The 14,015-nt window shown below is 45.1% G+C and overlaps 1 protein-coding gene across 2 annotated transcripts; it reads right to left on the minus strand.

Moving 5' to 3' along the window:
- Positions 1 to 2,295: 2,295 nt before the first annotated feature.
- On the minus strand, positions 2,296 to 8,200 carry AVPR1A (arginine vasopressin receptor 1A). 2 transcript variants are annotated; one of them, XM_054837682.1, is made up of 2 exons: positions 7,119 to 8,200; positions 2,296 to 5,320 (listed from the first exon to the last, which is right to left on the minus strand). In XM_054837682.1, exons 1-2 carry the CDS (start codon positions 8,125 to 8,127, stop codon positions 5,037 to 5,039), a joined length of 1,293 nt encoding a protein of 430 aa, XP_054693657.1. In that variant the 5' UTR covers positions 8,128 to 8,200; the 3' UTR covers positions 2,296 to 5,036. The 2 variants fall into 2 exon arrangements, with proteins under 2 accessions (XP_054693657.1, XP_054693664.1); XM_054837689.1 differs by having other exon boundaries at positions 5,142 to 5,320; positions 7,123 to 8,200.
- Positions 8,201 to 14,015: the final 5,815 nt, after the last annotated feature.

Here is a 14,015-nt window from a genome sequence, read left to right on the forward strand (position 1 = left end):
CCACATTTGAGCAGGAAAAAGAAAATGTTATAGTCCTAAGTATATAAAATACTGCCATGGAAAGAGGATGGTGATTTCAATAGCACTTTGTCCTATTGCAGAGTAGGAACACAATTTAATAATAGACAGTCATGAAATGATAGACCTTATTTCTGCAATCAGAGAGCATTAAATCTTAATTCCTGCTTATGCAGTTGTTAATAGTATTAGCACCTTACAGAAACTCATAATGAACCACATCTGTTCAAAACGGTTCTTGGGAATGGCTTAATTCGGCATGAAATGGAAGGCATGCTTGCATTTACTTTATCAGTACAAGGAAAAAACCTAAGCCAATGAAGAGGCAGGAAATTTGTAGATGACCTTCTGCTGATCCTGACAAATTTTTCTCAAAACGATCCTTTGCTTGCAGAACACTGATGAAGTGCAACATCCCTAATCCTGCCCCCCGCCCCTCCAAAAAAAATAAAATAAAATTGAAAATGGTCAATGGGTCGGAAATGTGCAAATTATTGGAAATGTGCAAAAGATTCTTCTAATCTTCTGTGATTAGAAGAAAGTCCACCTGTACCCAACAATAGCATGGTCCACCTGGAACTAGAGAGACTTGCTGGTCTCCTCGCCATACAGCTGGGAAAAGAGCTTTACACTCTCGATGCTGCCTCACCGCCTTGCTTTTCAGAAACGGAGTAACCCAATGGACTGTGTCAGGAATTCAGCTAAAAATGTCTTTATGAAGACCTAAGGCTAATTTGCATGTAAAGTGTTACTCCAAGCAAGTTTATACTAAGACATGGCAAATTACTGAGCAGTTGTACCAAAACAGTGATACAGTATTAATCCATTAACACGGTACCGATCCAGGACTTTCTGCAGGACCAGTCCTGGGAGAGGCAGACCCATGCTGGCCGGCTCTAACAAAGCTCAGCAGGGACTAGTCGTGACTGCTTTTTGCACAAACCATTCTGCATGACTTATATTACCTTTGGCAGTTCCCTGCCTTTTTCAAGACTAGTTGGACCTACTCTTGTGTGAGGGATTGTTACGTGAACCAGTCGGGACTGCTCTCAGTGGAGCCACCGTGATCTATTCCTGGACCTTGAAACCTGTTCGTTTATATCCCCTGTAATTCCTTTACCCAAGTAGCAAGTGCTACATTTTCCAGTAAATATCACTCTTAAAGAAAAACACGTAATACTATCTCGTAACAGTAACTAAAGCTCCAAACTAGTGTTTGAGCACATTAAGTCACTCCTTTCTGCCTCCCCAGTGTTCCATGTACAGAAGGGACTTCTTCCCATCCTGTATAGAAGGGACTGTGCAACCAAAACTCATGCAGACACTTTTTAGAAGAGGACGTTGTATTTAATTAGTCCTTTGTGTAAGTGGGGAACTCAGTCTGGGACAAGTCTGTAAGAGCTTTCCCTATGCAGCAAGTAAATCTGTATTTCAGCAATAGCTGTACTCTAAGATCTGGGTTCACTTCCCAAAGCTGGGTTACCGGTACATGCCTTGGGGCGACGTCCAGCTGCACAGCTCCTTTCCTTCTTCTGCTCTGGTTTCTGTATGCACGAATTGGAAAGGAGCACACATGCACTTGGATAAGGCCCTTCAATCTGCACAATTTGGAACTGGCCACAAGATTTGCTGCAGGCTAAACCTCTGTCTTTGCAGGATTGGGCACACATGAACTCGTCTTCTTGTAGACTTTAGTCTTGATGTGGTAATACAGAAAAAAACAAAACCTTTTTCTAAGCCAACGAATGTTTGCCTACAAATTTAAAAAGAAATGAATGAAAAAAAAAAGCTTTTGGGCATCTTATGTTTCTTATTTAAAAGTTGTTTCCATCTTCTGTATCATCCCACGCGCTCCACTTCTGCCACCTAATTGTCTTTAAAATGCTGCAATTCTAGTAACACCAGCCCAAACAGCAGAGTGCACGCTCTTTTACATTAGAAGCTAAATATTTTGTTCCCCAAAATTAAAACAAAAATATCAAAACAGCCCCTCTAGAACATGAATAAGTGCTATGTTATGTGTTTTAACAATACTAGCAGCATAAAGTGGAAAGCCGACTGCACTTCTTCGCACATGTCCTTCATGCAGTATGTGTAATAGAAAAACATTTCGGTTTTGTTCACTCCTTAAAGCTTTTAATGGAAACAACTCATCAAAATTAATGAAGAAATTTAACATTTTGTAAAACATATGGAGCATCACCAAATGTTTGTGGCCCTGCAAAAGAAACAAAGTGCTTCTCATCAAACAAATATACAGGTTTATTAGAGCAGGTTTCCATGTTTTAAATGTGCAGTGGTTTCACAATTTCTTGTTTCTTTCTGTTTTCATTAGTGTGCCCTCATGATAACCCAAAGCAGCTGTTAAAAAAAAAATCTCCACAGTTGAACAACTAAAAAATATGGGCTGTATCTTCCAATGTTACAATTATGTGGAAAAAAAACCAAACCAACCCCAAAGTCAGTATTTACAAAAAATGCCTGGAATCCAAATACTGCTAAATAATGTTATCGATTTAATTACAGAAACTGTAGAACACTCACAGGGTTCATTTCTGCTGACAAACGCCAAGTGCAAGCCTAGATTTTGTAACATATTTGGAAGAAACTGAAATTATAATTTTGAGTCTGTTTACTTTTTTTTATATACATACTGGTCATTATCCAGCTTAGTTTTATAATCAATATTGTTCTACATTTGTTTTGTTGTCATCTTTTCTGTTTGAATATAACGTGTAATAGAAAAATAATTCAGTTCCACAAACATGAAAATTCTGTTAGTACAGCTAATTGCTTTTTAATATATATTTTATGTACAAAGAAATTAGTAACACAAACAGAAAACGAGGCAAAGGATAGTGTACTTAACTTGAAACATTTGCAATTTCAGTAATTGTGAATTACCTACTCGCGAAATATATGCAGTACATATAATAAGCACAAATACACACACATGCAACTCCACTGCATGCATTTTTTGGGACTAAAATCTAACTTCAGGTTCACAAACCTTCACCCAGAACTGGTGAGAGCTGTAGTCATATCTGTGTACTAAAGGTGGTCCAAAAGGTAGTCTGTTAAATACAAGCCATTCCGCCGTGCTGTCCTTTGGGTTCTAGTGTTTTGAACAACAACAACAAAACATTAGAGCAGATTGCTCTCCTGAAGAGCAGAAAATGATAACGAGAAATGTAGAGAGAGGAGTTAAGATTTTCTTTAGTGACAACAAAATCCAATTTTTTTTTTTAACTATAATCTTCCCTATTCTTTGCCCAGAATAGTCAGTGATATGTCTGGGAGCTTCTGGAGTGGACAACAGGTTGCATATGATCGTATCCTGCATCTAGCTCTATCAGTCCCTGCTCCCATTATTGCGACAGGCACGGGGCCAGCACCATCCTCGGTGAAAGCTGCAGTTGTGGCCCCAATTTTTTTCTGTCCTCAAGCAATTAGAAAAGCAATCTTGTTTGTCCGGGTTTTAGTGGGAAAGAGAGAAACCTGTTGCTGAGATTCCTCCTTGCAAACATAAGCGTGCACGTTGTGCAGCCCTGCACGTGTCCCGTGGCTCTAGCGATCCAGCTGGGACTGCGTCAGGAGCCCTGTGCGCTGCCAGGGGAACGCCCGGGTTTCAGCACCCAGAGAGCTCAGGAAAATGGAGCGGACAGGGTGCTGCACTTCTCAAAGAGATCCTCAGGAATTTAAAACCCCAGCAAAACTTATTCAAGGAGCTTCAAAACCCAGCCTCCAGGTAAAAGACAGACTCCATGGCAGGACATAACAGGGTTCTTTACGGCCATAGGAACTACATTTGGCTCGGAATGCATTGTAGTGAAAACAAGCACACCTCGAATGCTTTATAATTAGCAAATGTGATGACTTTTTATTGCAGTTTACTGCCAATTTTGAAGCCTATATTGTCGTGATCTGCCAAAAAAAACCCCAAACCGACAACACTGACAAATTTTATATGTTCCCAGAAGACCTGTAAGTTTGATTCTCAAATCTGTGACTTGGAATATGCCAATTCTTCAGCTCTTACCAAATGGCCACATTCTCCCAAATTTATGGGGCTACTTGCTTGACAACCAAATGTGACTTGATCCTAGCTGTCTTAGTGAAGAAAAAAGAAAAGATGCAATTCTTACCCACAGAGCAAGTGGTTCTGATAGTTACGATGAGTTTTCTTGGTGCATCTGTTTGTAACAGTGCTGAGCTAGTCCGAAACTATCATACTTATTTGTCAACATATTTTTTTAAATTAGTTTAAAAAAATCAAAGTAGGTGCAACAACACACACAAAAAAATGCTGTATAACTTACATCAACATGAAGTGAAGAGGAAATGTCACCCTAAAAATGAAACCCCACAGTACTCAAATAGACATCAACAGCACTTAAGGATTTGCCTTCACAAGGGCTGTTAAATTTCCTTAACTGAGAATTGCTAGACCTTTACGAGACAAAGCAGTATGATAATTAAATTCCAAATAACTCAGCACCTGTCTAGCCATGTTCCTTATCTGGACAGTCAGGCCTTTCTCCCAACTCTTTTCTTGTTGTGTTTAAGACTAAATTGTGATCTTGCTCATATCATCTTCTTTTCCTGTGACTTCATGTGACAACGATGAGAAGTTTTAGGCATTAACACTAGAGAGCGGAGTTACCCCAACACATGCCAGCTCCACTATTTTTACTGCTTTGAACAACAAGCAAACAATGCACTTAACATTTTGGAAACAACAACAACAAAAATTAAAATAATAAATTCTATTTAGAAAAATAATTGCTTTATTGTTGTCACGCCTTCCCAATCAGTTGCCCAAGTCCTAAATACCCTTCAGAAAATAATTTACACGCTGCAGAATAGCTTAGTGAGCAATGCGGCACGTTTTGTCTTACGGCCATCTCAGTCATTCCTTGTTACCACGACCGGTGCCTTTGACCAGCGTAAAGCGCTATGCCGTAACCTTCCCAAGCGCTGCTGTGGGGCTCCACGCCCTGCCTGCCCCGGGGCCTGTCTCAGGTCGGAATGGGGATGAAGCTGGTCGATTTGGAGTGGGGCGACTCTCTCCAGGTGTTCAAGCTGTGGGTTGGGCTTCTGTTGTTGGTAAAAGAAGTCTGTCGCCTGCTGTTGCTGTTTGAATCTTCTTTACTCAGCGTTTGCTTTATTTTTTGGCAACAAGGGAAGCTCTGTATGCAGTCTTGCAGGAGGTGCCCGCTGAAGAACATGTAGATCCACGGGTTACAGCAACTGTTCAGACTGGCCAACAGAGCCGTGACGGTAGTCGCAGTGTTTTCAGAATCTGGGGAGAGGGGAAGAAAGCGGTTTAATCATCAAAAGAACATTCACACCGTTCAGTCAATTGCTTCATTAGCTGTTGGATTTATTTTCCTGAATAATTCTAGTTCTAAAAGCTGAGCAGCAGCATTTGAAATGAATACTGAGGACATAATCAGGAAAGTTCTTATTTATATAAGGCTGCCATTGAAGTCAACAGGAATTTGTCCGAACAGTCTTCAAAAAGCTGTGACAGAAGAAGTTATGGGGCAATCCATCCAAAATAATGCTTTAGTCCCGTTTCCACTGATGTTTATCCACGTGTTGATGCTTATGCTTTAAATACTGAACAGTTTTTATCGAGACTTTTGTTTTAAAAATTGGTTACTCTGGGAGGCAATGGCAAAATTCCCACTGATTTCCCACTGCTTACAATAATATTGAATTTTGCTGCATACATTTGCAAGCTGAAAAGTGTTGAATGCTCAAGTAACTACTGGCTTGTGAATCAAATCTGGATTTCAGAGGTTGAACAAATTTCACTTAAAGGAAAAATGGAAGTTAGCACTATGCCATAAAACAGTTATGGTCTTCTACCTTCAATAACTAGTTAAATTATCAAATACTCTAAATATATATTTAGTCTAATCAATTATTAGTGACCTTTCTTTGTAAATATTGAATCTCCAAAGAAGTGTAATTGCTGTGTTACGCAGTTCCGTAGATTTAAAGAATCTCTTCAAACAAACCTACCAAATACCCATCTGTTCATTTATGTTTGCATTTCTCTTGAAGTAAAAAAATTAATAAATCTGTCTACTGTCTTTATTTCTCTGAAGAAACCTGCATTTTAGGCTTGCCTTTAGTCCCTTATTAGGGGCAATCAATGCTCTCACTATAGTAAGTGATAATTTGGGGGATAGTAAAAAAACCCAAGAAATTATGAATTCCAACTTGACTTGCATCTTTTTCATTATGAGGAAACAGGGTATATATCACTATGTTGCCTGTCATTACCGATGTAATAACTCATAAATTATTTTCAGTCAGATTTAATAGAGGGGCAGGGATCTCCAAAACACTAAATTGCCGCTATTTCATGAGAACTGGTGGCTGACTAAAGGAGCTACTCAGCGGTGACTGTCCTACTGAGATGAAGGGTTCGGGGTGTGCTCAACCCCATTATTAGACAGCAGGGAATGCACATGCAAAGCAGTTACAGGGAAGCAGGTTTAGTAAGTTCCCTGCTCATGCAATTACTCGTGACATATACGTGCGTATGTTTAATAATAACACAAAAGGTTTCTAAAGTTTTATTAATCGGCAGCTTCAAATGGAAGAAAATGTTGCTGATTCAAATTTACACAGCAAATATCTCAGTCCCCATCCTCTAATTTTGCTCTAGACGAGAACGCAGCGGCTGCTGCTCCTTTCCGGGGCCCCGGCTGCCACCAGCAGCCGCTCCGCTCCGGCTGCTCCCGGGACAGGTGGAGCCGAGCGCCGCAGCTCCTCGGGGCCGCCCCGTCCGGGAGTGCGAGCGGTGCCGGCGGGGCCGCACAAAGGCGCCTGCGGGGCGGGCAGCTTTTAGCCGCTACGCCTCGGGGGGGGGGGGGGGCAAAGGAGTCCCGTTCGGCTTTCGGGAGTCCCGGTCCCGCTTTCGGCTGCCGCGCCCATCTCCCCCACGCTCGGCTCAGGACAGCGCGGCGCCCCGGGAAAGCCGGCTGCGCCCCCGGAGCACCCCACCGACTGCCAGTGCTGCCGGGGGGGGGAAAGCGGCGGCGAGCCCTCCCGGTGCCCGCCGGGCCCCCACCCCCGTCACCTACCGACCCAGGGGAAGCGCTGGTCCCAGACGGACCACATCTGGATGGTGAAGAAGGGCGCCCAGCAGACGACGTACGCCGAGACGATGACGAAGGTCATCTTGACGGTGCGGATCTTGGCGCGGGAGATGGTCTTGACGCTGCTGACACAGGGGGCGAGCAGCAGCCCCCGCCGCGGGCCGCCGCCGCCGCCCGCCCGCCGCCCGCCGCCCGCCGCCACCGCCTCCCCCGGGCGCGTCTTGCCCCGGACGTTGCGCCAGATGTGGTAGCAGATGAAACCGTAGCAGGTGACGAGGATGAGGACGGGCGCGACGAAGATGCCGCCGGTGATCCAGGTGATGTAGGCGCGGGGCCCCCAGGGCATGATGAAGTGCGCCCAGCAGTCGTAGACCTGCGAGCCGCGCTCCACCTCGCTGAGGGAGAAGATGAAGTACTGCGGGGTGCTGAGCAGCAGGCTGAGCGCCCAGGCGGCCGCGATCATCCCGTAGGAGCGCTTGGTGGGCTGCTGCAGCGTCTTCAGCGGGTGGCAGACGGCGATGTAGCGGTCGGCCGTCATGGCCACCAGCATGTACGCCGAGGCGAACATGCCGAAGACCTGCAGGTGCTTGACGACCCGGCAGAGCCCGTCGGGGCCGTGGAAGCGGTGGGTCACCTCCCAGCAGAGCTGGGGCAGCACCTGGAAGAAGGCCACCACCAGGTCGGCCAGGCTGAGGTGCCGGATGAAGAGGTGCATGCGGGACGCCTTGCGCGGCGTGCGCCGCAGGGCCAGCAGCACGCTGCCGTTCCCCACCACCGCCACGGCGAAGGTGACGGCCAGCACGGCGATCTCCAGCTTCGCCAGCTCCTCGTCCCGCCCGAAGGGGTCCCAGCCGCCCAGGCTGCCGTTGGGCGACCCCGACCACGCCTCGGGGCTGGGACTGCTGCCGCCGCCGGGCTCCGCCGCCCGCCACCGGCTGTCGTTCCCGGGCGAGGGAGCCGCCCGGGGGGAGCCGGCGCCGCCGGCGAGGCGCATGGAAGGGGCTGCGCGGCGGGACCTGGCCCGGCCCGGCCCGACCCCCGCACGCCCGCTCGGCCGCCGCCGCTGCCCGCCGCCTCGCCGCTCCGGAGCGCCGGGCCAGGTGCCTTTATCCCCCCGCCGCGGGAGGCGAGGCGAGGCGAGGCGAGGGGGGGAGCTCCCGTGCCAGTGGCTGCCCAGCGCCTGACGCCAGCCCCCTCCTTCCCCGGCTGCCGCCGCCGCCCCGTCCGCGCCCGCCCGCCCCCGCCGGCCCGGGAGGCTCGTGCCGCCGCGCCCTGCACGGGACCGCCCCGCCGAGGCACCGGGGCCGTTCCGCCCGGAAAGTGCTGCTCCGAGCGGGAACGGGGTCGGGCGCCCCTTCCCTGCCTCCGCGGAGCCCGGCGGGGCGGGGAAGAAACGAGGGGCAGCGGGAAGAGCTGCTCGGGCCGAACCGCTGCGCCCGGAGAGCTCCCTCACGGCCACCTAGAGCAGCTCTTAAAAGTTTAACTGAGAATCGAAATGTTGCTGTAACCACGCAGAGCAGATGGAGGTCTGTCGGTATCGGTCTGCATGTCCCTGAACCTGCTTCTCCCCAAGGCAAAGGGGCTGGTCTGTAAGTGCAGCTTTGGCTCCAAAAGGAATCCCAGCAGGGCCTTTCGCATTTCGCAGTCCTGCTGGGATAAACCCCAGCGAGGTGAATTGTTAGAAGAATTGCACGGACTTGGAAAGCAACCCGCTAAAGCTAATGTTTTTAAAGGTTTCAGGATTTCATCTGGGACAATATCCCCCAGACATTTCTGCAAGTACAATCCAAATCTCTTCATTTCCTAGCGAACTCCTGGCAGCAGGCCAATTAAATGTCCACTTTAAACATGTTTGAGCTGAAGAGGTTTCTTCCTCTTGGTAGAGTGGACTTGGTGCAAATTCTGGTCCCATTGCCATGAGTGTGGATTTGCACCCTGATTGCACCGTCATTTAGCAACTGTTTCCTTCAGTCACACAAAAATGCCTAAGATTAGAACAAAGAAATAGTACATTAGATGCCTATCCTACTTTACTTTTAATAAAACTCTCTAGTTCTGCTCATATGTGATTGCAGTTAAATTTAGCTGCAGAAAAGATGTGGGGGTTTTCCTACCGGTTTTACAGGGAGAAGGAAAAAGGGTGAAGAATTAAAGATTAACTCATACTTCTGGATTAAAAAGATGTTTCCAAAAATTTTGACTCCAGGAGAGTCTTCCAGCTTAACATACAAGATGTTGATATGCTTCTGAACATGCTAGAATTGTGCAAGGCTTTATCCCAGGCCGCCTTCTGGGCTTGTTAGCCCGTGAGAGCGTACATGCACCCACACCAGCCTGCCACTACCCTTCCTTTGCTTGGGGGTCAGTGGCAGCAGTCTAGGGCGACACCTGCTCCAACAGTGCAAATAATTGGCATGAGGTTTTCTGTAAAAAGCTGCAAACCTCCCCCCCCCCAATGGAATACAGACAAAACATGTGGCTGTGCTAATTTTCTTTCTTTCTTTAAAGATGCCTTGGTTCCAAAGCCTAATTTTTTATGAACAGTTCAGTGTATTATTCACAGCTTAGTGCTTATTCCATCTTACACAGTGAACATTACTGCAGGTATTGGTAAGAAATTAAAACTTTGTGGAGTCAAAAACTTTGTAAGTCAAACTCACATTCATTCACACACATGCAGACATAGACACACACACACACACACTCACAACTTTTCAACAGATCCCTATGTTACCTTAGCTACACATTGTATTAGACCTAGGAAACCCCATGAACCACGCAGCACATCAGTGTGTGTGACTATAGGTTTCAGGTCAAATACAGAGGGAAATTAAAACCACATACCACAAATCTCACAGTACCACACAGCTAGCAAGGCTGCTTTCCCATCCAAAGCATCATACCCTGCCATGAGAAGAGTTCCTTGCCTGCCTCTCCAACGTGCTTTACAGGAGCTGAACACTGCATAAACGAATGGTGTTACTCAGGAAACTCTGCTGACAGGTTTTCTGCTGTGCAAACCAGGTAAGGATCATAAAGCTCTATTCACTACTGGGTATGTAATTCCATTAATAGAAGAGGTGAAAAATTCAGGCCTAAGAAAAACATATTTGTAACAGCCAAATAGTGAGATAAGGGTGATTGTGCTAGTTCAGAGTACTGAGAGTCTGTCAAGCCCACATCATCTCAGATATATCCCTTCTGAAGGCATACTCAGTTCCTCTGAATAGTGTTTGTAAGAGTGTTTCCAGAGCAAAGGGTTGGAAACTTGCCTCAGCATCATTGCACAAGGCTGCACCTGGTGATTACGTGCAGTGTTAAGCATGAAATTGATACTGATTTTTGCTGCATTGTACTCTGTCAGACAGAAGTAGCCTAGGGCTAGTCTTAGGCCTTTTTTTCCCCATCCCCAAATTAGTCACTATGTTTTTATAGATAATATATCTAACCAGACTGTTGCAAATTTGTTTCTTTCAAGAGATCTAGGTAATTCAGTGGGGAATTTTATTTATATCTGGTATTTAAAAAATGTGCTCCCTGCTTTAGATATTAAATAAATTCAGGTCTCTTGAGGTTTCCAGCCTGGTCTTGTTTACTCCATTCTAGCAGTATCAGTGTGTAGATAGGGTAAGTCTTAGATAAAATGCTGTTGTTCAAATTAATCAGTAGAGTTTTCAGTTTTCCAGGTAGGTGTCCTTTATCAAGCTGAACAAGTAATGCTCTCCTATCTGACCAGACATGGAGAGCGTCCCTCTGCTCACAGAAAGCTGTAACACAGGGAGCAACGTGGGGAAAAAGCAGAAACAGAAAACTTGTAGAATACCCTTCTAAAGAGAAAAATTGTAACTGGGAATGCTGCTAGAGAAAATGAACATCTTTGCCCTGTGATTCACCTGGAGCTCAGCTTGGAGCTGAAGTCTCAGTAAAGAAAATTGAAGTTGCTGTTACAAGAAGCCTTTATTTGTTCTCGCTAGGCACACAGCTTTCTATAAAACTATCTAAGGATGGCAAGGGTTTCTAGCGTATTCTCTGCTGGCATATAGGTTTCTGTAAAAGTGCTTAAAGGTTGGCAGATATCTTTCTGTATGTTGAATTCATTGATGACTGTCGAATACTCTTAAACCTAATTGGAATATGACCTGGTTTGTGGCCAAAAGCAGCTGTTTGACGTTCATCCCTTGCTGCTGTGGTGGTGACTTTTGCTGCCTTTAGACAGTCTTAGTCTCTTCTTCCATGGCTAAAGAAATGCTTTGAGCAAGTCAAAAGCTCAGGATTTTAATCCTGGGAAATTGATGATGTTTTGTATTTTGCTGGATAACTTTCCACCAAAAAGTAGGGGGCTTTCAGCATAATCTTCTTCAGGAAAACTGGCAGTTTCGAATTGTAGCTACTCATAGTCAAAACATGATTGTCTGCCAGCTTTTGTAAAGAGTTACTCTAGTCATTAGAATTGCAAAAAAGCAATATAAGCAAAAAAAAGAAGGTCAAGCTTTTTTATCAAATAAATTCCTCATGCAGGATGAGGGCTAAAGCACTGCTAAAAAAAAGGAGGCCTGTTTATTTGTAGAGGATTCAGCTGTCTCGTTAAATAGTATATAAACCATCTACAGAGATACAAACAGTTGTCTCCTCTGATCTGTCTCCAAGTGTGAAGTATCTGTACTGCTCCCTTCCACACACACTATTTAGTAAGTAAAGCTGAGTTTGATAAGCCCTTCCCAGAGCCACAAGACTTAGATACTGCAGACCCCAACCTTTAAAATCACAGCTATGGGAACCGACTGTGGGAGAAAGCCTGTGTGCCGAGTGACGGACTGCTGAAAGCTGGGGACACCAGGGCGGCAAGCTGGTGTCCCGTCCATCTACCATCCCCAGGAAGGGAATGTCACCTGAAGGCAGGCAGGAGGACATCTGGGACTCAGTGCGGCCTCCTGAAAAAATGCCTTGTTTAAAACCTGTATTGGTCTAGCTTTTTGGCTACTGGAGCACAACTAAGAGGAGAATTGCCCGCAAACGACTCTCAGAACAGATTACACGTCCGAATTCTGGGTTCTGAAAAGGCTGTAGTACAAGACTGAGAAATGAGTAAGACTGAGGACAAACTCCCACTCTGGAAAACATGGAATTAAGACACCTGCCGCAGGAGACAGGCCTTCAGGATTAGCCCTCAGGGTGCAGTTTGCAAAAACCCAGTTCATTGTCTGGAAATGACTAAAAGTGGCCAGGAAACACAGAACCTTAAGGTTACGCTCCAAGTTTTCCTTTGCTTATTAACTGAAACCGCATCCAGATTCTAGTATTTTTACACATAGGAAATCGTATCAGACCATCTCTGTTTTACGGCATTTCTCTCTTTCCATACTGGAGGTCGAGTGCTATACCCAGAGCAGTACCACAGAGCAGCCTATACGGCTAAATGTCACCAGACGCAGCAGCGCGTTGCCCTCCCTCTCCCTTTGCCTCCTTCCTTGCAGCCTTGCTGACCTGCCTGATAGCAATCAGGGCCTTTGGGAGTCTCAGAGTTCAGCCATTCCCTCGCAGGAATGTTAACACAGCAGCTTCCCAGCCTGGCTGGCTTTGAAGGTGGTGAAGGAAACGGGCATTTGAAGGGACGATGGACCTTTGCACGTTTATAACCTTGGGGAAAGAATGGACCAAAAACCACAGTGAAAGCTTCTGCCTTTCCCCCTTGCGTCAGGTTGCTCAGACTTTCAGTGCATCCGCGGCACAATAAAATCTCTCTGAGACAGTTTAACTAGAGGCCCAGCCAGCAATCTCTCATTTAATCTCAAGGTTTAAAATCATCGGGGCATAAATCCACAGATTCATTCAATGCTGTCATTGGCAGAAAAGGAAGAATTTAGAACTGAGCTTTCCCATGTTGTATCTACCTTGTGAAATAGTATAAGCTCAGACGTTCCAGACGTGACAGAGACTTAATATACATTTTGCACTTCTACGGATACTGCATCAGTGTTATTGCTTTAAGCACATGATCGGTGGTTTTATCTCTCAGTTCTCTTATTTCAGAGACATTAAAGGCTCTCATTTATGATCTCGTATGCCTTGAGCCAGTTTTTAAATTACTCCTATCTCGAGTTTCATTCCATCTGTAACCTACTGTTTCTATCACTGTGTTAACACCTACCTTATGCTTCCTTATGCCTTTTACACGTTTTGATTCATCTAGGGGCAATTTAATAATGATCTTTGTGTTGTCTCCTAGTTAACATATGCTAAGCCAAACCAAAGGAAAACATTTTATAAAGTTTGGTGGCAAGAATAATAAGTAAAAACAAAGTGAAATGAACACTTACAGTTATTCATGTGATTTCTTCTTAGAAAACAATTGACATAGTGAGATGTGAGTCTTTTAAAGAAATATTTAACACTAGTAAAAATTCTCTTCAGGCATTTAAATCAGTCAGAAGGAATACAGACAATCTGTGCATGACATAATTTTTCAGAGGGATTTAACTGCGACTGACAGCGACACTATCAACTGATTCTAGGAAATGTTCCAAAATATTTGTGTAAAAGCTAGTTATTGTACAAAATTGCCTTTTTTTAATCCTGGAACCATGCCAAGAACTGAAAGCATACTGTATTTGAGAACACGCTGGCAGAGTGTTACTGCCTCATATTTCTAATTGAAAGACAGAGGCGCTTAACATTTATAGAATAAAGGGAATAATGCTTCTGATCATGACAAAATTTATTTTAGTAGCTATCCGTAAGAAACATATTCTAAAACATTTTAAAATTAACTGGTTTTTGAAACCGCCTATGTCAGTATTCTCGTGGTAATCGTTTCAAAGAGTCTGCCAATATGGAATATTTGTGATTGATGCAGAATACTGATGCAACCGTTAATATAAAGAA

The sequence above is a fragment of the Grus americana genome, chromosome 1, assembly GCF_028858705.1.
Source record: "Grus americana isolate bGruAme1 chromosome 1, bGruAme1.mat, whole genome shotgun sequence".
Taxonomy (NCBI): domain Eukaryota; kingdom Metazoa; phylum Chordata; class Aves; order Gruiformes; family Gruidae; genus Grus; species Grus americana.